The sequence below is a fragment of the Lagopus muta genome, chromosome 1 (assembly GCF_023343835.1).
Source record: "Lagopus muta isolate bLagMut1 chromosome 1, bLagMut1 primary, whole genome shotgun sequence".
In the NCBI taxonomy this organism is placed as follows: domain Eukaryota; kingdom Metazoa; phylum Chordata; class Aves; order Galliformes; family Phasianidae; genus Lagopus; species Lagopus muta.
In genome coordinates this window covers 77438387-77460139 of record NC_064433.1, presented here as the reverse complement: position 1 = coordinate 77460139, position 21753 = coordinate 77438387, and the positions used below count along the sequence as shown (strand labels likewise).

The 21753-nt window shown below is 46.4% G+C and overlaps 2 protein-coding genes and 1 non-coding gene across 4 annotated transcripts; all 3 read right to left on the bottom strand.

Moving 5' to 3' along the window:
- Positions 1-81: 81 nt before the first annotated feature.
- Positions 82-19256, bottom strand: PTPN6 (protein tyrosine phosphatase non-receptor type 6). 2 transcript variants are annotated; one of them, XM_048928150.1, is made up of 16 exons: positions 19124-19256; positions 18887-18984; positions 8803-8925; positions 8293-8487; positions 5516-5738; positions 4745-4861; positions 4481-4594; positions 3998-4094; positions 3508-3587; positions 3270-3419; positions 3032-3163; positions 2637-2791; positions 2256-2323; positions 1729-1880; positions 908-1005; positions 82-785 (listed from the first exon to the last, which is right to left on the bottom strand). In XM_048928150.1, the coding sequence occupies exons 2-16, from the start codon at positions 18898-18900 to the stop codon at positions 683-685; spliced, it is 1821 nt and encodes a 606-aa protein (XP_048784107.1). In that variant the 5' UTR covers positions 18901-18984; positions 19124-19256; the 3' UTR covers positions 82-682. The 2 variants fall into 2 exon arrangements, with proteins under 2 accessions (XP_048784107.1, XP_048784117.1); XM_048928160.1 differs by lacking the exons at positions 18887-18984; positions 19124-19256 and adding an exon at positions 9209-9586.
- Positions 19257-20714: 1458 nt separating this feature from the next.
- C1H12orf57 (chromosome 1 C12orf57 homolog) lies at positions 20715-21531 on the bottom strand. The gene is made up of 3 exons (XM_048928371.1): positions 21405-21531; positions 21156-21332; positions 20715-21064 (listed from the first exon to the last, which is right to left on the bottom strand). The coding sequence occupies exons 1-3, from the start codon at positions 21457-21459 to the stop codon at positions 20916-20918; spliced, it is 381 nt and encodes a 126-aa protein (XP_048784328.1). The 5' UTR covers positions 21460-21531; the 3' UTR covers positions 20715-20915.
- Positions 21532-21554: 23 nt separating this feature from the next.
- LOC125688507 (U7 small nuclear RNA) lies at positions 21555-21614 on the bottom strand. The gene has a single exon (XR_007374765.1). It is a non-coding gene; the product is annotated as a U7 small nuclear RNA (small nuclear RNA).
- Between the last annotated feature and the right edge of the window lie 139 nt (positions 21615-21753).

Sequence of the window (21753 nt, the reverse complement as noted above, 5' to 3'; positions counted from 1 at the left end):
AAAAAGAGGTTATTTTGCACAGGGGAAAGGGGAGCTGAGCTGTTATTTGGTTGCAAGCAGTGCAAAAGACTTGGGTCAGCATTCAAACAAGTACACCTTTATTTACAAACAGAAGATAAAATGAATGTCACACCAAAGTCTGGCATATTTACAGCATTCAATTGTAGGATGGAAAAGAAAAGGTTATTGTATAGAGGGACAGGATAAAGAAAAGGGGAAGTTTCCTGTTGAACAGCAGAGGAGCTAAGCTGCAATAGGCCAGAAATTAAAGATTTTAAAAGATGATTTCTCAGGGAATGCTAAACAGGCTAAACTCAAAGAAGCAGAGAGAGATGTAGTCCCTGTAAAGCTCTTCCTTAACTCCTCAAAAAGAGGAAGTGCTGAAGCAGCAGTGAGTTTGGGTGCCAGTGCACGAGGATCAAGGGAAAGAAGTGGTGTGATTTTTCCTGTTAATGAATGATGAAGGGCAGTGGGAGTTGTCACAGGCTTGTACAGGCAAGGGACGCTGAAGTCGGTCAGCTAGCTAGAAAGCAGCCTGGTTCAGAGTTCTGAAAGATGGCGTGGAAGAGATGAGGAAGGCCTGCTGTCCAAGAGACTGAAATGTGAGACTGGCCAGCATGGATGTGAGCTCCCATCCTGCACTCCATGTTGAAACTCCCTTGGGGCTACCTGCAATCTGTGCTTATTTCTTCTTCAGTGAGCTTTTCAGTTTCTTCTCCGAGGACAACTGTTTCCGTACCTTCTCTTCCTTTTTACCCAAATTTTCATAAATTGTCTCCTTCTGCCTGGAAGACCAGGAAAAAACAGGAAAAAGTGAGCAGAAGGAAAAGCCTAGCCAAGCCAGCAGGTAGAAAGAGCACTGCCAGAAGCAAGCATAGATTAGCCTCAGGCTTATGCCAGCACTTACTTGGAGGATTTTCGTGAGACCTTGGCATGCAAATTCTTCGCTGCAGGGGGGTAGGTAATGTTCCCATACTCTGACTCACTTTGCTTGTTTTTCTGAGACTGCAGGAGAGAAAATTCAAGCTGAGAAGAATGGGGTCTGGGAGAAGCATAATGAGAGGAGGCATAATGGAAGAATCGGGGCTGTTTAATCGTGCCCATATCATGCTAGGATCTCAGCAGAGGTTGGTGGATTGTTAAGTTCGCATGCCCTGTGCACTGCCCACAGGTGGTGCAGAGGTGAGCAGCAGGAAAATGCTTGCATCCTTGTACAGAAGGGACTAGAAAGGCAACGCATTTCTGGAGGCACCAACAAACCTCACTGTCATGCGCTGGCTAAACAGTGAAACAGCAGCAGGTAGTGAGTGTTGTCAGAGGCTAGAAAGAAAGCATGCCAGTATCAGCATGCAAGTAAGAGAAAACCCTTTTGACAGAGGTTTGGGAGACAACTACAAAACCAGGATGGGAAAGACAAAGGCAGAGAGCAAAATCTGCTTGGTTTAGATTCAGCTTGTAACTAAACCACACTTAGGGAAGTTATATAGAATGATGTTGAAATGGTTGCATTAAAACTGCTGTTTAGTGGTTCAGAGGAGGTGGTACTTGAGCTGCTGCTATTGTCTCCTGAATTTTATAGTGCTGGGGAGAAGTCTCAAATCTTGGTTCATTGTCGGAGTCTATGTAGGTTCCAAAGCTAACTTAACATTTAGGAAATAGAGCACCTGGACTCAGGGCTGACACTACACACAGCCTCAATTCCCAGGATAGGAAAGCCCATTTTCTCACCTGGATAACCTCCAGCTTTTTCTTTGTTGTCTCTATGAACTGGCAGATGGCCATGTAGATGAACTTGTACTGGGCTTCTGTCTGCACCATCCCTGAGCGTTGGGCCCTTACCATCTGGATGGTCTTCTGGATGTCAATGTCACAGTCTAGCCCTACAAAGGGGTACCAGAAAAACTTCGGATGTAATTGCTGACCCCTCTCTCCCACTTCTCTGCCAAAAGCAGTCACAGTGGAGCTCATTCAAGAAGTTTTCACCTCCCTTCACCCCTACCCCTGCAAGGACCTCCCATCCCTTCTTCCTGCTCAGGATCTTTCAAGCCTGGCCCTGGAGGAAGAGCTCAGGCTCAGGGAAGGTGAAAGTCACAGTAAGTGGGTACAGTTCAGAGAATCAGCAGCTGCCGTAGACCAAGGATAGCACAACTTTATCATGGCTGTGGCAGGCTCTCCTCCACTGAGACCTTCTGCTGCTGGCATTAAGCCTTATTGCGTGGGCCAGTTTACTTCAAGACACAATGAGGTCCTCTTACCCTTGGTGGAGATTGTTTCCACTATCATATCAATGACGATGATAGTCCCAGTGCGGCCAATCCCAGCACTGCAGGGAGAGGACAAGCAGAGATCAGAGCTGCCTGCATAGTTATACCTACATCCACCCAGCCATCATGGTCCTGAAACAATATGCAGCTGCTTCTGGGGAAGGGTGCAGCACTGTAGCAGCTGTTCATCACTGCCACAAAATAATCAAGGATTCAACAGGCAGTAGAGTTTGGTTTGGGGACATCAAAAAGGAGTAAGAATTGTCAATGGGTTCAAGTCCTAAGGAACAGCTAGTGCAGCAGGACAAAGACTTTACACCTTGCCCTATGAAAGAGATGGAGAGTGATTTAAACCTCAGCCTTTGTACCAACCTGCAATGCACCAGAATAGGCCCCGCATCTGGAATGCTCTCCTGCTTCTGGTTTATTTGATCGAGGAAACTCAGCACTCCTCCAGGCTCACTGGGAACACCATGATCAGGCCAGCTCAGGTACTGGTACTGCCAGATCTCACGCACAGCCTCACTCTGAGAATAAAAACATCTTACTGGTAAAACTGCAACCCAGTCCTCCCCCTGGCCACTGTCCTGGGGAGAGCTGGCTCTTAAGCCAAAGACTTAAGAGCGCTCCTTGGTGATGTCACCAGTGGTCCCAGCCCAAAACAGATGGAACAATGCAACCACAGCACCCAGTAGTTCCCAGCCTTAAACATACAGTGACTGTTAGACTCACGGGTTCCAGAACAGTCCCCGACCAAGCACACTCACATCATTTATTGGACACACACAGAGATGCCGGAGTTTGTATTCCAATGCGTCGTGCTCCCCAACATTCTCCACGAGGTAAGGACCATATTCTTTTGTGCTGCCTGCCTCTGGCCAGTAGGGCACACATTTATTCTGCGTGGACAAGAGGTAAAGTGGAGACAGGCAGAAGGCAAGAGGGAGAAAGAAAACAGCTATGACTGAAGGGGGAAAAAAGGGCAGTTTCAAGACACCTTCTTACCCGTCCTTTTTCTACCTCCCGTGTGGTCATAACAATAATATGTGTGTTCTCCTGCCACACCATTTGCCAGAAGTCATTGACAGTGGTATCCAGACAACCCTGGCTGGCGATGTAGGTCTTGGGGCACTCATCTGGACTGATCAGATTGTTCTGTGGAAAGGGAAGGATCAAGCATGCTGCAGGAACTGGCAGTCCTCTCTCCCACTTAGGGCATACAGCCATCTTTCAAAAATCTCACCTTTACATAGTTGGCATTGATATAGTCAGATCCAGGGATATTTGGGTCCCTTCCTTGGAGGATGACTCTAGAGTGATCAACTAGGTGCGCAGTCAAGAATAAACAGAGCAGTGAGACACACTGTGCCCAGCCACACAAACCTCCCTCGCTGACTGCCACCTCATTCATGTTACTCAATGTACACAGCATGCCCCACATTTTCACTACTTCTTCTCTGGGGTCAGAGCAATTTTAGTGTGTGCTTCCAGTTCCCGCTTCCCATGACAGACCGTCCCATAAGCTAGTCTAATGCTTTCCTCCCTCCTTCGCTCCTTCAGGAGCATGAAAAGGTTGTGACCTTTTATCAGCTTTTAAATCTTCTATGCTGCAGACTTTTTAATCCAATCTGGAGGACAGAACTGGCTGAGGCAGGGCCAGAGATAACTGGGACACCTCTTCATTGCCTGTCTCCATCTTTTTGCTCTTTTTACAGTAGAGGAGATAGACTCACAAGGCAAGATGTTCTTGTATCGATTCTTGCTCTTGTTTTCAGGTCTCTGGCCCTCGTGACGGTCAAATAGTTGTTTGGCTTCCTGTTTTTGCAGGCTCTAAAAGCAGGAAAAAGCAAGATCACAATAACAGAGTAGATGGTCAGAGGAGCAGTGGTAACTCTAGGGATACGTGGGCATGCTTGTCGAGGAGTAGAGATGTAAAAAGTTAACTAGCTTGAAAAGTCCAAGGTTCATGCTCTTACTGTTTTAGCAACTAGTTCTATCCATGAAAAAAGTACATTTCTACCTCACTGGGTTCTTAAAGATAAATTAACTTAAAGATAATGCTTACTCCTGAGATCTAAACAGACATTTCAGAGACAAATTGATATTAATTTACAAGATTGCCTGAGAAACTTCCAAAAAGAAATCAGGGATGGATAATTAAATGGTGCACAGGAACTCCCCAAAAAGACAGAGTAAATCCCCCCACTGTTTCTTACATCAAATTCCTCCCAGAATCCAGCCTTTGATGTTTCCTCGGATAAACTCTTCTTGTTCAGTTCATGCACTCTATTCTCAATGTCAGCAGCATTCACCCTTGTAGCATAGTAGGGCTGGGGATGGGAAAATACAACAGGTTGGCATGAGAGAGAGATGCTACTGGAGATCAAAGTCTCCTTTGTGGAAAACAAGGAGTGACAGAACACAAACAAACAGCGAATCCCTATGAAGGATCCTTGAGAAACAGAATAAACAGAATTTACCTGCTTCAAGTATACAAAAGAGCCAGACACCTCTTCAATCCCAGTCTTCTTGAAATGCTCCACAAGATCTGCCAAGCTGTCAAACTTTTCAGTACCTCCGACTGTGTAACGTCCATTCTAAATGGAGAAAGAACACGTTACATCCCATAACATTTCTGCAAGCACAGCTGATAATGCTCAGGAAAAAAGAGTAATCTGAGGTTCGATGTCGTAGGAACCACTTTGTGCCATCTAGAAAAAAGTCATCAAAAGGTAGCTTGACAGTACTGAGTTCATGGTGAGCTGACTCCTTAGTGGATGGAAGCCTGGAGGAAATATTGCCTTCAATTCTCACTTAAGGCCTATTGCTTTCTGGCCTTGAAATCTCCCTCCGTTTCTTGTATAGCTTCATATGAAAGAGAGAGTGCTTGTTACAGAGAGGTGCAACATCCTCCAGAATAAGTCTGAAGACCTTGCTGATACCTCCAACTCTGCCAAGAGCTTTTAAGTCTGTTGATAAACTCATCACTAGATTGTGAATCCTCCTCTTTCACTTGACTCCCTTTGCTGGAGCTCTCACACACACCTCATCCTGCTTCCTTCCATGTCTGAGCGCCCAGCACTGCCAGTGGTCACCCAGTCCTACATGAGAACATAAGGAACCTGCAAGGTGACAGCAATTTGATCCAAATTCATAAACACTGGTCATCAAGATGACAGGGCTTTTGAAGAGATAGCAGAGATAGGTAGAAACACATACTCCCTTCTCCTTTTGCTCTCCCACCTGCTCACCTCACACATGATTTTGATGTGGGTGACTTTGAGACGGGCCCCAGAGGCACTGGTTGCTCCAGCTGGTGGAGCATCAGACCCAGGCTTAGGTTGGTCAGTCAGGACAGACAAGACAAAATCTCCAGGTTTGCTGAGGCTCTCCCGCACCAAGAAGGTCCATGGGGTGGCCTTGGCCTGGAGAAGTGATTCAGCTGCAGCACCTGACAGATGCCCATGGTACCATCTGAAAAAATAAGAGAAGGTCAGAAGAGGTGGAGATGCAAGTAAGTGGATGCCAGTGAGCTGATACATGCCAGACAGCAACACTGGGGAAGGAGAGAAAGGGGGATGAAGAAAGATGAGGGGAGAAATAGAGGAAGGAGGAAAGAAGGGATACCGATGGAGAAGCAAGATCTTGGGAAAAGTACGTGGCACAGCAGTTAGACAGCTGCCAAGAAAAGGAAAGGGCAAGGGATGAGTGGAGCTAGAAGGGACTAAGGAACAGAAATTACAGTGGGAAAGCACCAAGTTTGATACAGCTGTGTTATAAACAAAAGCACAGGTAAGCCATGCTTACTGGCTTTCAGATCAGTTCAGGTAGGGTATTTGTGGGTTTCAGTATCTTTAAGCATCATTGGGATTCTAGCCTTACTGCTACAGGGTGCTTTGGAAATTCAAACACTAAAGAAAACAGAACGAAGGCCCCAGTGAGAAACAATCCCATCAGATTTAGTAGCACTCAGATGGCTTTACTGAGTTCAGACCCATTAAAGAACTAACCAAGGGAAAGATCCTTTTCTTGGAATTCTAGTAACAATCCTGTTTTCTGAAACTCAGCTGTCTTTTCAGTCAAAGGATAATTCCCACTCTATGAACACATCACACTACAGCAATCAGACTAGACATGGGGACCATTCCAGAAGGTACTGGGGGCATTACTGAGCTGGTAAGTAGGGAAACACATGCAAATTGTAGTAAATTGAGATGCTGTGAGATGTTCTGAATCATCCCACTCCTTCCAGTACCACTTTGCTTGTGGAAGCTCTGCTGGATCTGGACATACCTGAGACCAGGAGCCACCACAACCCCAGTGCCTATGTGCTCCCCACTTAGATATCAGAGAGCAGATTTGGGCCCTCTCAAGCAAGGATGGGACTGGCTCAAAAAGGCTCATCTGTCAATGGAACAGCTTCATCTGCAGCTGAAGCCATGCGCTGGGCTGTGTGTTCAGAGGCTTTGAATCTATCATACCAGCACGGGCTGTGTTTGTGCAGCTCTGTCCTGTGTCATGGAGCTCTCAGCAACTGCAGCCACTGCCATTTTGGCCATCTCCCTGGTGAGTAGCATTTCAAAAGCAGGTAGCTCTTGCATCAGGCTGACTTGTAATGCCTCTTCCTGCTCTGCTCACTTCAGGTACTGCAATAAGCACCAGATATGCTCCACACATCACTGCACACATTGCAGTAAAGGCCAGGCAGATGCTGAGTGTGGGTAGATCCATAGCAGCAGTTCTGCTGACAATTGAGTAATTAATGATGGAGGTCTGGGGCTGCAGTGGTATTTATTGATGGACCTTGAATTGCTGCAGCTCCTCCGCTATCCCCAAGAATTAAAATCTAGTGCAGGATCCCATTCCACAGTAACAGAAACAGACAGGGCATTCATTCACCCCTGCTCTGCTCAGCACAACACATTCTTCTACACATCATCTAAGAATCCTTTTGAGATGTCACATACAGTTACCATCCTCAGCTAATTGGGGCTAGCTTTAATTTCTACTGATCTTCATCCCATTCTCTGCAAGAAGTAGCTGGGGACTTCCATTGCATGGCAGTTATTAATTTCTGAACCTCTTCCCAAATAAGTGTCCAGCCAACACTTGCCCTTGGGAACAGCAGACTGCCCTCTTGATCAAGAAAGGGGTCTGCGGGCCAATCCTGAACAGGTAGGAAGGAGTTAATGTGTCCTGTTCCCCCCTTCCCTCCCCCAGCACAGCCTAGCTCTTCAAACCCACGTGATGGAAAATCACTTGGGGAGAGAGTGAGAGGAGCTTTCGTAAGAGCTGGGGGGAGAAGTTTCCAACCGCAGGAGGAAGGGAGGAAGCAGTAGGGCCACAGCCCAACGGCCTTGAGTGGAGCGGACAGCCAGGACACAGCAGTAACACACGGTGCACCCAGCTGCTTCTCACCCAGCATTGCAGTTCTCTGTCCCCAGGTGCATGAGGAGGACCTGTTTGCTCCCCATGAAGCCGTCTGTCCCCGCCCCAGAGCACAGCATGACACCCTCCAAGCTGCGTCAGCAAGCCTGAAGGCTCGATGCAAGGGCAAAACCACCTGATTTGATTTAGGAACTTTGTGTCAGAGACATATGCAAAGTGGGGACAGGAAGGAGACTCAACAGGCTGGGAATAGCAGGTGAATGTGGGCCCCACTCTGCCACGAGTCAGCTAGGCCCAAAGGAGCAGGTCTGGGGCAAGGCTGAGGGCTCCCACGCACCAAGTCACCCCCACCTACCACTGCGGATACATAACTAACACCACAACCCCTGCTTTTTATGAACAGTATATAAATCACAAAGGCAACAAGACATCAAAAGTATAAATAGATCCCCATCAAGTCTGCTCTCATGTCAAGTTATGTTCAGCTATTGCTGAGGATGGCTGTCCCTGTGGAAACACAGGAGGATGAGGGAACCAGGAGATGCATTTTGCAAGGTTTTCTCTAGAGATGTGGGCCAGGTAGAGAGAAGGGCATGAAACATGTCACCACAGACATACCAATGCTTGGTTTTCTCCATACCTCTCTGTAGTGGGATCAGAGCAGTTGAGAGGATATCGCAAGTCAATGATGGTTCCATCTTTATCTTGCAGTGAGCCCTGCTGCTGCGTGTAGTACTCCACCAGTTCTGAAAGTGTGGCAAACTTCTCTCCTCCATATAGGTCATAGAAATCCCCAGTATTCTGGATACGGATGTGGGTTACCTGATCACCAACCCTGAGGGATGAGGCACAGAGCAGTCTGGTGAGGCAGTTGAATAAAAAACAGAAAATTTGGAGCCAGCGCCTGCATCACCTTCTCCCATGGAACTGCAGCAAACCATCCCAGTGGAAGGAGATGACTGGAAAAAGAAGCTCCTGATGAAAGTTAAGGGAGTGTCTAGAAGTTACTGGGCAGCTCAGGTCCTTTTACAGCTTGGAAAGAAGTCAGAGGAATAAGGACAGCTGAAGAAGAGAACGCAGGACAAATGAAGATTTTGCATTTTGCATATGTAACCTTGGAAAGACAGCAGTCAAAGTCCAGGTTACCTACCTAACAGAAAGGGAAAAATCCCCTTGATTCTTTCGACTGGGTCTGGCTAGGAAGCTCCCATGGACACCTCGTCCCTTCAGTAAGGCTTCAGCTTCCAGCCCACTCAGGTCACGATGAAACCACCTAGAAAAGGAGATGAAAACAGAAACAAGTAAACGAAAAAAATGCCAGGCACCACTATTGTACAGTGAAGAATGGCTTCCAGTCATCTTCCTTAGGGATATCCATGCAGGTGATAGCCAGCAATAGCATGAATACCCTTATTAACCACATCCCCAAGCCTACAAAGGATTTCAGTTGAGATACAGCTACCACTGTGATCCCCTCCGAGCTGCCCTATTTTGCTGGTTCCCCTGCCTACACACACACATCCACACACACGCACAAACGTGTCAGACCCTCTTACCTCACCATTGTGAAGGGAAAAATGAAGGGGAGGTCAAGTGGTTATCACCAAAGCAACTCAAAAAATACAGAGGAAAAGTCTCTTTGCACTGTTGAGAAAAGGGAAGTCGGAGATCAGCAATGGAGCAACCGGCACTAAGTTGTTTCTGCTTCTCTTGGGAGCTGGCCATGTATCTCTCCTGAAGTCTACTGTTAGTCCATTCAGTGCCTCTCCATCACTCTGTTTCTGGGTGTGTGCCTTGATCTCCTGGCCCTCTGTGCTGTAGAGCACAGGCAGGAGCAACCTGGTGCGCAGCTGAGCACACGCGGCTCCAGGAACAGGAAGTGCTCTGAACCATCAGCTCCTCAGCCCCAAGCTGCTTTGCACACACTTCTGCTTCTCCTTTTGTGTCTTTCCTCCCCAGCCCCCTTGTTATTCTCAGGCCCTTGTGTTTTTTTTTTGTTTTTTTTTGTTTTTTTTTTCACATCAGGTTTGACTCTACAAGTGCTTCTTGGGACCCAGCTGTGGTCACAAATTTCAGTTCTGCAAGACCTTTGTTCCCCTTCTTTCTCATGAGGTCAGTAAGAAACACAAGGGCTCTCCACTCCAAAGTCCTTGCAGTGGTACTAAGGGGACCACAGCTGCCTAGGGTCACCCACACATCTGCAAGGGTAAAACAGGCAGCACATGCTGCTGGTACGCATTCAGCAATAAAGCACCCTATGTGTTATGACCACCAGACATGCATCTTGCTCTGTGGGGCTGCCCTCAGCCGTGTAGATGAAACATCCACGACCCCACTAGGCAGGTAAATATCCCATGTGCTATAAGCAGCCACAGAGGGAATCTGAGTAAAGCCAGGTCTGCAGATTTTAAGAGGCATAGGCTAGCATTCTAAGCAGAGCACTTTCATCTTGAACACAGCCTACCTGGAGGGTACAACTAGAAGAAGCAAGAAAGGGCTGGGAGACATGTTGGAGCACCCAGAACAACAGGCAGAGAGCAGAACCATCAGCTACAGCCTATGGTGGGCCCACACAGCACCTGTGAGGTCAAAGCTGTAAATCCACACATCCAGATTAAAAGTAAGAAAACTATTTCTACTTCTCCACAGCTAAAGCACATTACTATCCTTTTCCATAGCACATTTTAAAGTCTGCAGTTATCATGAAAGAATGAGAGCAAAGTAAAAGCCACAGAAGGCAATCCAGCTGGCGAAGGAGCATGACTCTTTCTTCTACCACACAGAGTAGCTGAGATGTGTGTTGTTTTAGAAGGAAAAAGAAGAGATTTGCTCATTTCAAGTAGCAGCAGTTGCAGACTTCCCTACATACCACAAATCTTACAAAGAAATGAACAGGCTGTTCACAATGGCCAAGACATACAGAAACTAACACCAAAGGGAAGTACAGGAGACACGAACAGAGAAACTAAACTTCATTGCTAGAAAGACAGATCAGGCACCAAAAGCAGCCTCCTTTGAAATACTTCCAGTTTCACACAGATGATAAGCTGGGATGTGGTAAGCTGCAGAATCCAGCTGTACTGACTTAAAACTGATATTAAAATAAGGAAACTTCAAAGGCACAGAGACTCAATGAAACAAATTTTACACAAAGATCATACAATACCTCAATAAGCTCAGAAACACACAGTCATTTGTTTACTCTGTGCTCCCATGGGATGAGGGAGAAAATTGGAAAAAATAAAAAAAAATAGAACTTGTGGGTTGAGATAAAAACTATTCACTAAAACAGAAAGAGGAAAAAAAGGATAATAGTTATGATAATAACAATATATACATACAAAACAAGTGATGCAGAAGCAACCTCACTACCTGCCAACTGATGCTCAGCCAGTCAACCTCCCCAAGCAGGTTCTGCCTGGCCATTTCCCTACCACTTTCAAGTTTATGTCATGAAGTCATATGGTATGGAATATCCCTTTGGCTAGATTAGGTCAGCTGTCCTGGTCCTGTTCCCTCCCAGATCCTCGTGCCCCCTCAGCTCCCTTTGCTGGCAGGACAGTATAAGAAGCTGAGAAGCTGAAATGTCTTTGGCTCTGTGTAGCACTGCTCAGCACCAACTAAAAACACTGGGGTGTTATCAAGTGTTTTTCTCCTAAAACGAAAACACAGAATTACACCAGATGCTATGAAGGGAAAATCAACTCTGGATGGTTTTACACAGTGGCACAGGACATGGGTATGTTTCCAGTCGTTCGGTGGGTGCTTCCACCATTGTAAGCACACTGCACTTGCAGGTCTGTGTGAGTGTGATACAGTGAGTCTGCCAGGCCCCCCCTTATTTATATTTCAGCCATTGTTCTGCATACCAAAGAGCTTTTATCTCTTTGGCTTGTTTAATTCTAACACCTTTCATATTCATGGATAACCTGTGCAATAGCATCCATGGTCAAGTCAACCCCTTGATCCCAAGTCCATCTATATAATGCATCTCTTCCTTGATGGCCTGAAGTATCATCAGCCTACGGAGCTAGAAATAATTTGCCCTTATGTTGCAGTCAAGATCTACCTAAGCCACTTCAGTCCTAGAGACCTGATCCATCTGCTGGTTGTTTTGATCATTATCAGTGGCACAGTTCTTGGGTATGTGGGCATCTAAGGGATGTTCCTTTACAACCATGTTATCTACCCAAGCAGCAATATCTTTCCATAATCATAACTGCATCAGTTCTGCTTCCATTGTTGCAAACACTCCCATAGTGCATTTGCCATCACCCAGGAGTCAATGCAGAGATACAGTGCTGGCCACTTCTTTCTTCAGTAGTATTTAAAGCTAGTTGGATGGCCTTCACTTCTGCAAATTGCCTCAAGTCACCTTCAGTAGCTTCTGCAACTCAATCATGTAGGACTCTATACAGCAGCCTTCTACCTCTAACACTGTCCCACAGTACAGTAGAACCCACCAGTGAACAAGGCACATTGCTTTTCACTCTCAGGTAGTTTACTACATATCAAACTGTAGAATATCTCAAGTTGGAAAGGACCCATGAGGATCATGGAGTCCAACTCCTGACTCCACACAAGACCACATCTCTGAAAGCATTGTCCAGATGCTTCTTGAACTCCAGCAAACTCAGGACTGTGACCACTTCCCCGGGGAGCCTGTTTTGGGGCCCAGCCACCCTCCAGTGAAGAACCTTTCCTGATAGCCATACAGACACCTTTGCAGCTTCATGACATTCCCTTAGGTTCTATCACTTGTCATCAGAGAGGGGAAATCCTCATGAGGAGCTGTAGGCCACGATGAGGTCTCCCCTCAGTCTCCTCTTCTTTTGGCTGAACAAACCCAGGGACTTCAGCCACTCTTCATGAATCTTCCCCTCTAGACTCTCCACTATCTTTGTAAGCCTTCCTTAGGACACACTAATAGTTTCATGTCCTTTTTGTACTGTGGCACTCAAAACTGAACACAATGATCTAAGAGGCAGTATCAGTGCAGTGTAGAGTAGGAAAATAATTTATCTTGACCAGCAAGCAATGCTATGCTTGATTCAACCCAGGACACAGTTAGCTTTCCTGGCTGCCTGGGCATACTTTTGACTCATATTCAACTTGTTGCTGACCAAAATCCCCAGATTTCTTTCATCTGAGCTGCTCTTCAATATCTTATCCCCCAGTCTGTATGTATAGCTGGAATTACCCCTTTCCAGGTGCAGAATCTGGTGTTTGCTCATGCTAAAATTCATGCGGTTGGTGATTGCCCAGTCCTCTAACTTGTCTAAAACTTTTTGCAAAGCTTCTCCATGAAGTCACCTGCTCCTCCCAATTGAGTATGATTAACAAACTTGCTCAAAATACCTTCTTGTCCTACATCCAAATAATTTTTGAAAATATTAAAGAGAACTGGCCTTAAAATGGACCCTGTGGAACCCTGCTAGCGACCAGCCACCAGCCTGATGTGACCCTATTTACTATGACCTTTTGGGCCCAAATCATCAGCCAGTTGCTCACCCATCACATTATGTTTTTGTCTAGCCATATGGTAGACATTTTGTCCAAAAGGATACTGTGAGAAACAGTATGAAAAGGGATACCTCTGTCCCTCCAGAAATACAGAAGATCTGCCCCTTTATAACCTGATGACATTACTCTGTGCACTGGTGTCCATTAGAGCCTTACACTCCTGTAGTTCTAATGTGCTAGGCTGTCAAATCCACACAGTCCAGTAAAACTCATTGTCCCTTTCCTCCACTTGGCTGGAGGCAGGGCACCTCTGATTCTGATTACTGTATTCATTACTCAGTTCTCATGTATGAGAACCAGAAGGTTCACTGTCAATGTCAGAAATAAGATCAGACTATCTGTCTATCTAGGAACATTTTGCCATTTGGAAACTGGAGCAGCCATTTTTCTGGAAGAGCCATTTTTTTTAATTGTTCTTCCTTGCAACTCACATATCCATGCCTAAGGATCAAAGTGGGTTTTCCATTCCACTACCTCATATCTTATCCATGGTCACACAGTAAAACCACCAGGTGACAGTGTGGTGTCACTGTATTCACTCACTCGAGCACAGGAACGCTGAGTTCTAATAGCTGAGATACTGGTTTGTATAGGTTGGGGAGAAAACTTATATTTTTCTTTGAGCTGCTGAACCTGCTTCTCTACAGCTGATACAGGTGTGTAGGGAGAAAGACAGATTTTCCTCATATTGTTGAAGTAGGTTAGACACTTCATCTGCTTTTTTTTTGTTGTTGTTGTTATTTTTCCAGGTCATTGCTGTTAAGGTGGTGGCATATGATGGTGGTGCACTCCATACAGATCTCTGTCAAATAGATTGAGGGCACCTCATATCATCTGGATCATGGGATAACTGATTACCATCCAAGTAAACATTACGCATAATCTCCAGCACAGCTAATTTATCAGGCACTGGATACCTTCCTCCATGGTGGTCCATTTGTCGGGGTAACATAGCAGATCTTACTTGAAAGGATATTGTCAACAATTTACAGGCTGGTTCAGCCCAGTTCTGTGACTAATGGGGTAGGGAAACCCATGGAACCACACCCTGGGAAAGGGGAAAAAGGGAGAAGGCAGGGAGACAGGCCTAAGAACAAAACAGTGGCAACGATCTGAGGAGGAAAGCTAATTCCACAGGGCCTGTTGCAAGAGTTTGGGGCAACCACAGGGCCCATCAGAAGGGTTAGAGCAACCACAGGGTCCGTCACAAAGACTGGAGCAATTGTAGGGCCTGTCACAGTGCTTGGAGCAACATCAGGGCCTGTTGTGGGAGGCGGAGGCATGAGAAAGTGAAAGAGAAAGGGAGGCTGAGGAAAAGGTGGAAAGTATCCTCCCTTGTCTCCCCCACGGCCTACCTCCCAGAGGAGACAAAGCAAAGGGTGTCATTACTAATATTCTCCAACATCTGGTTCCCTAGGCACAGAGATGATTGTAATGCTGAGCACAAACTCAAGATCAGTTTTCCAACCAGCAATTTTATCATATCATAAACCAAGATCACACAGTACAACAAAATGACAAACTTAATTCAACTCTTAGTGACAGTAAACACCACAGTGAGGAAAATAAATAGCAAGTATGGTGCTAAATAATATAGTTCCAAGAAAAGGCTCTGAAAGAGCTCTGCAAATAATAAAAATATTAGCAGAGTAACTACCACAACAACCACAACTCTGTTTTAATAAGCTCTGGTCAAATCTGCTGCTAATTTAACTCTTTGAGCCTCATGTTGAGTGCCAAAAGGACTGCTGAGGTTTGCATGGACAGCTAACTAAGCACCACACAGCTATTCACTTGCACCCACCCCTTCCAGGGGGATAGGAGAGAGAATTGGGGGGGGAAAAAAAAAAAAGAAAAAAAAAGAAAAAAAAAAAGTAGAACTCATTGGCTGAGATAAAAACTACAAAACTATTCACTAAAACAAAAAAAAAAAGGAAGAGGAAGAAAGAACAATAGTTATGATAATGATAAAACATATAGACAAAACAAGCAATGCACAAGCAATTGCTCACCACCAGCCTACCAGCCCCTGAGCAGCACCTGCCTGCCCAGCCAACTCCCCACAGTTTTCAAGTTTTTTCACATGATGTCATATGGAAGCATGTACCACAAAATTATAATCGAGACTCTAAAATACTATCACAACATAATTAACAGGTCAGAAGATTTCAGCAAAGAGACTACTCTTATGGTGTCGTTTGGCTTTAAGTGCCACCAGATAGTAGAACCTCATCTTGCAAATTCTTCATGGAGAAAAGCCACAGCTAGCACTGGAACAAGATCAGAAGACAGGATAAACAAAGTAAGTAATTAAAAGGCACCTCCATCTGAACTGGTGTAAAAAAGGACACTGAGAAATTGGGCACAACCCAGCACTAGGCCACCAGGGCAATGAGGAGCTTGGGTTCACCACAGAAAATGAGAGCTAGGTTTGTTCAGTCTGGAGAAAAGTTGCTTGCTAAAGAGTTTAATAGCAGTCTGACACTATCTAACAGGGGACCAGGGTGTTTAGAGGTGATTCTTCTCCATGGAACACAGCAAAAGGAAAAGAAATAAGAAACGTAGCTTGCAGCAAAGAAATTCAGATTATACACACAGCAAGGGAGGTTCAGCAATTGCCTCAGTATTCCCAGAGAGACGGGAACTTCTCCCAGAGATGTGCAAGAACTAACCTGAAAAAAGCCCTAAGCAACCTCAACTATGGTGGTTTAGAGCTGTGAGCAAAGGGTTGGACTAGGCCATCTAGAGGTTGAAATGGCTGACAAAGGAAAAGCAGAAGAAGAATTTATGCACAGAGGGTTTTTTTCCTCCCTGTACTCTTTAAGTCTCTGTTTGAAGTTAGTTTTGTCAATTGTCAAATCTGTAAGAAATTTTGCATCTTCTGTCAAGGAGTTTCACTGGTAAACTACCTCCTTTGGTTTGCTTATATTGCTTGCACATTTTTAATAATACTTCATTGCTGTAGAAAGAAAAATCAGTCTTCACCTGATTGATGTTCACTCCACCCGCTCATGGTTTTATAAACCTCTAAATTCTGTATCCTTCCTCACCTGTTTCCCAGGCTGAAGACTCCAACCCTACTTAGATGGTCTCCATACAAAGCTATCCCAGACCAAATCATCTCTGTTGTCCCTCTTTGAGGTGTGTCTAACTCTGTTGTATTGTTTTGGAGAAGAGGGCAAAGGATGACTCAGAAATGAACAGCATTAAAGATGAGACACAGACAGAGACATGATGATAATTTCTGCTATTTGCTCACCAAAACTGAACATTAAGCTAACATGCACATGGACTTGTATGCTGTCACAATCTCACTCCTGAGAGGTTACCATTAGCTCACAACTGTTTCATGTGTAAATTCTGAGTTATTTTTCTCCACAAGAGCACACTGTGCCTGACAAACACGGGAGCCTTTTACAATGGCTTTGGCACTGTCCCACACAAGATCCTTGTCTCTATACTGGAAAGACATGGATTTGATGGAAGGACTACTCGCTGAATAAAGATTCACCTAGATGATCACATTCAAAGAGTTCTGGTCAATGGCACAATGTCCAGGTAGAGACAGGTGACGAATGGTATTCCTCAGAGGTTAGTATTGGGGTTAACACTATTAACATCTTTGTTGCTGATATGGACAGTGGGATTGAGTGCATGCCCAGCAACTTTGCCAACAGCACCAAGCTGTGAGATGTTTGTTGATCACTGTAGGGAACGGGGGACCTCCAATGTGTTGCCATCCAGGGAGACCTTGGCAGGCTTAAGAGAGTTCCATGAAGTTCAACAAGGCCAAGTGCACTTGAGTCCAAGCAATCCCAAGCACAAATACAGCACTGAGAATAGAACACAACTTAGGAGTGCTAGTGGATGAAATTCTGGCACTTGCAGCCCAGTAAGCCAACCATATCCTGGGCTGTATCAAAAGAACTATGGCCAGCAGAGAGGAGATGATTATTATTCCCTCTGCATGAGACTCCACTCTCATGAGACACCCCCTGCAGTACTGAGTTCAGCTCTGTGACCCTCAGCACCAAAAGGACATTAACCTGCAGGAGTAAGTCCAGAGGAAGGCTGCAAGGATGATCAGAGGACTGGTGCACCTCTCCTGGAAAGAGAGTCTGAGAGATTTGGGATCATTCAACCTGGAGAAGAGAAAGCTCCTGGAAGACTTTACAGTGGCCTTACAGTACCTAAAAAGGGCCTACAGGAAAGAGAAAGAGGGACCTTTTATTGGGGTCTGTGGTAATAGGACAAGAGATTATGGTTTTAAACTAAAATATAGTAGATTCAGGTTAGATGTTAGTATGAATTTTTTACTGAGGGCACTGGAATATGTTGCCCAGAGAAGCTGTGGATGCCCTACTTCTGCAAGCGTTCAAGGCCATGTTGGATAGGGCCCTGGGCAAGTGGAGCAAGTGAGTGGCAACCCTGCCCACAACAGAGAAGACTGGCACTAGATGATCTTTAAGATCCCTTCCAACCCAAACCATTTGATGATCCTAAGAATATCATTTTACATATGCCTACATTGAATTTCATCTCCTGATCAATTGCCTGCTCATCCATTATCATAAAGTCTTTCTGCAACTATTGAGTCAGCTTCCCATTTTCCTGAATAACTTTCTAAAAACAGTTAATTTTCTCATCTCAATATTCAAGCTTTATTTATAGGTCTTTTGGAAATATACTGAGCAGCACATAGTTCAGGTCAGACCCTTATCATGACATTAATGATACCTTCAACTTACTATAAAAGTACATATTCCTACTTTCCTTTCCCTATTTTTTCAAGTTATTCACTAAAGAAAAATGCCACCTTCTCTTTTATGTTATGAATTTGTCTTAAACCCTTTCATGAGGCAACCTTGTCAAATTCTCTTTTGGAAACCAGGTCTCTCTTGTCCACAAACTTGTTAAGTTGATCAAAATCTGCAGGCTTTTTTACAACACAAGATTTGCCTTTACAAAAGCAGATGCTGACTCCTTCTTTGATGTCACAGACGTTGCCTTCTCTGCTACCTCTTGCCCAGATATCAACTGTAATGGTCTGTGCTTTCTTCACATTTGGAGGCTTTTATTTTGAACTCTTTTTGAAAATCAGCACTGCATTTGCTATTTCTAGTTCTCAGCACTGAGACAGGCAGTCTTGCAGTTCTTCCCAGAAGTACATAGCAGTGAAGGCCATCTGGTCCTAGGGAATGGGCATATGGACCATCATCCTATAACCTGCCGAGGCTAGATGTAGGTTGTGTGACCACCTGACAAGGAGGTTCTATTCAGACTAGTGCAAACTGCATTTCTTTACTCCATACCACTGCAGTCCTCAAAACAGAATGCCCATTTATACTGATGGTAAACACTGCATGCCTTGCTCTTCCATAAAGAAGAATTAAAATTGTAGCAATCACAGATTGCTAGGATTAAAAAGGTCAACCACCTGACAACCCTCTGTACAAAAACATTTTTAAATGCTCCAGCTTCACAGCTCACAGAGTAATTGCAGTGAGCTGGGCATCACAAACTGTTCACTCATTATGAAAGTGAGGAGGAGCAATGGTAACAGCAATAACAGAAACACTGAAACTCTAGTCCTCCAGCACCTCAAGCTTAAGGTATATTTTTCCCATGTGTGCCCAATTCCTACTGCCAGTATCTTTGTTTCCCTCCCCCAGTTCTGTTTTCTTGCCTTAACTAACACACAGAGCACTCACCCACAGGATGGCATCGGGGTCTTGACACGCAGATCCCCACTGATGGGGGGTTAACAGCAGCTGTTGGAGGAACTACCACACCCCTAAACCAGGGGGTCCTACAAGAAGAAATAAAGCAGGATTGGAAGTAGCAGAGGTGGACTTGTGCTCTGCTGCCATGGCTGGGTGATCATGGCAGTCGGTATCAAGGCTCAGGAAGGAGCAGCTGATGGGTTTGCCGTGTGTCCCGTGACTCACCCGTCTGATGCACAAAGGCAGGATCCTGACTGAGCTCTGTTTGTTTCTGGGCACTTTAAAGGTGGTAGCTCCAGGCTAGGCAAAAAGCAGGCCCCAGGCAGAGGGCTTGGTTTTCACCATTTGCAAAACACTTCCTGGGCTGTAGTTAATAAATAACTAGAGGGGTGGGGAAAGGCCAGGCTGGGAGAGGTAGGTAGAAACGGAAGGGATGGACTGCTCTTCCTATTTCCTATCCACTCTGCTCACACCCTCTCCAGCTACATTCCTACCTGGTTTGTAACCAAGGCACAGAGGCAAAACCCAACAGAGCTCTCGCAGCCGTAGTTTGCTCTCCCAGCCTGTGGTGGCTGGGAGCCCTTCTTTGCTCTCAGCCCTTCCCAAAGACCACAGCACTCCCATGGGCAACAGGCATATGTACCAGAAGGCTAAAATGATACATTCGTGTGCCTTCCTTCATAAGGTGAAAATAACAAAATTTCACACCAGGGAGAGCCCACTTCTCTCTCAGTCTGGGGAAATGCAGAATAGTTACACATTATCTGCGTCCAAAATGGTCAAGCACAGCCCTCTCTCTCTATATGCCAGCCCTTGCTACATCATGTTACCACTTGTATCACGAAGTCTGACAAGTTTGATCCCATTTGGACAGAAAACAAGAATACAGCCACAGAGGCTCATTGTAGGAGTGTATGGGAAAGTGTATGAATTATCAGTACTGACTGTTGGTCACAGTGGTCTAAGCTGCATTTACATCACTGGACAGCACCTTAGGGACAATATTGTTTTCAGGAACATGCTGCCTAGTACGTTTCAAATAGCACATTTGTAAATACTTGTTCTTGACAAATTGGAAGGCTGGGAAATCACCAACCAAGTAAAGGTTAACATGAGCAAATGCTGTATTCTGCACCTGGGATGAAACAACCTTGGATCTATCCTATCAGGGGAAGAGAAGGTGGAGTGCAGCCCCACTGGAAGGGGTCTGGGAATTCTGGTTAACAGCAAGTTGACTCTGAATCTCACAGAAGCATACAGCTCCTCATGAGGGGAGCAGAGGGGCAAGGCTGAGCTCTGCTGTCAGGTGGCAGCAACAGCACTAGAGGGAATGGCAAGGCGCTGCATCATGGGAGGTCAGGTTGGGGGTTAGAAAATGGTCTTCACCAGAAGGTGGTGGGGCCCTGTAACAGGCTGTCCACGGCCCCAGTCTGCTGAAGCTGAGAGTGCTTATTCTCAGACACTGGGTTTAAATTGAATTAGGATAGGTTCTGTGTGGAGCCAGGGAGTGGACTCAATGACCCTTGTGGCCCCCTTCCAACATGTCATACTCTGATACTAGTCTGTGATTCTAGATGAGGCTTAGCATCTCTTTAACAGCATTAAAAAAGAAAGGGACAGCTATAAAGTATTGTGCTTTCATACTAAGTCTTGCATCATCAAGTGCATTTTCTGCAGAACTTGGTACATGCCTTGTACAGTAAGCTCAGGTCTCACCACATATGAGGTGGGCACCGCCATGACTGCCCCGCATCAGGAAGAAGGGCCTATACCTGCAGAGCTGCACCAGCTTATTGACCATTCATTAGCCAACGAGGGCACTTTCAAGACGTCTTTTATTCACAGCCAGAAACAGAAACATGCACAAAGAAGCCGGTTCGTCTCATGCCATTATCTTCCTTGTTTAAACCGCTCAGTTTCTCGGGGCTGCCTGAGCAGCAGCGCAGACAACCCCAGCCGCGAGGGAAGGCTCCGGACGGAGCACCGGGGACCCCCAGCACCAGCCCAGGCGGCGGCGTCACGAGGCGGCCACCCCGCCAATGCCAGCCCCGTGCGGCGGCAGCGTCATGGGGGGCAGGAACAGAGCCTTCAGCTTTGCCGACATGCTGGCGATCTCCGGGTCCTGCGACTCGTAGGACTTGATTAGCCGGGCGAACTTCAACACCCCTGCGAAGGGAGGGAGGGAAGGAAGGAGGGAGAGAAGGAAGACGGCGCTCGGCAGAACGAGCCCTGCCCTCCTGCCGCCAGGACTGCCCACCTTCGCCATCGCTGCTGAAGCCGTAGGCCTTGATCACGTCCTGCTGGATCTGCGTGGCCACGGGCAGCAGGAACTGCAGCATCTTGCCCATGTCATTACACGCGTTTTCCCGGGCCTCGTCCATGCGCTGCACGTTCTCAGGCGCCCCGAAGGCCTTGATTACTTCGGCCAGCACCACTGCGGCGACATAAACTCCTCACACACCCCGCCACGACACCCCGGCGCCAACCCACACCTTCCACCGCTCACCTTTCGCCTGCTCCGCACTGAGCGCCGGCGGCGGAGCTTGGACGGAAGCCGCCATGAGGCCTCCCGCAGCCCCGCACCGCCAACCACCGCCCCCCGCCCACAACGTAAGCACCGCCCCCCGCCGCCGCGCCCTATCATTGCACTGCAGTGTGGGGCTTCCCGCAGAGCGGGAAACCTGCTGGACAAATACTAAAAGAGCTGAAATCACTGCCAAACGCCGGCTCGCGCGGAGGCGCGCAAGGCGCAGACATGCCCCTAAGTAAGGGCGAGTGGGCCGCTCGTTACGGGCCGCAGCCCGAGCGGCCCCACAGTTCTTCTAGGCAGGCTGCCTCCCGCTCCGCGCTTCCGG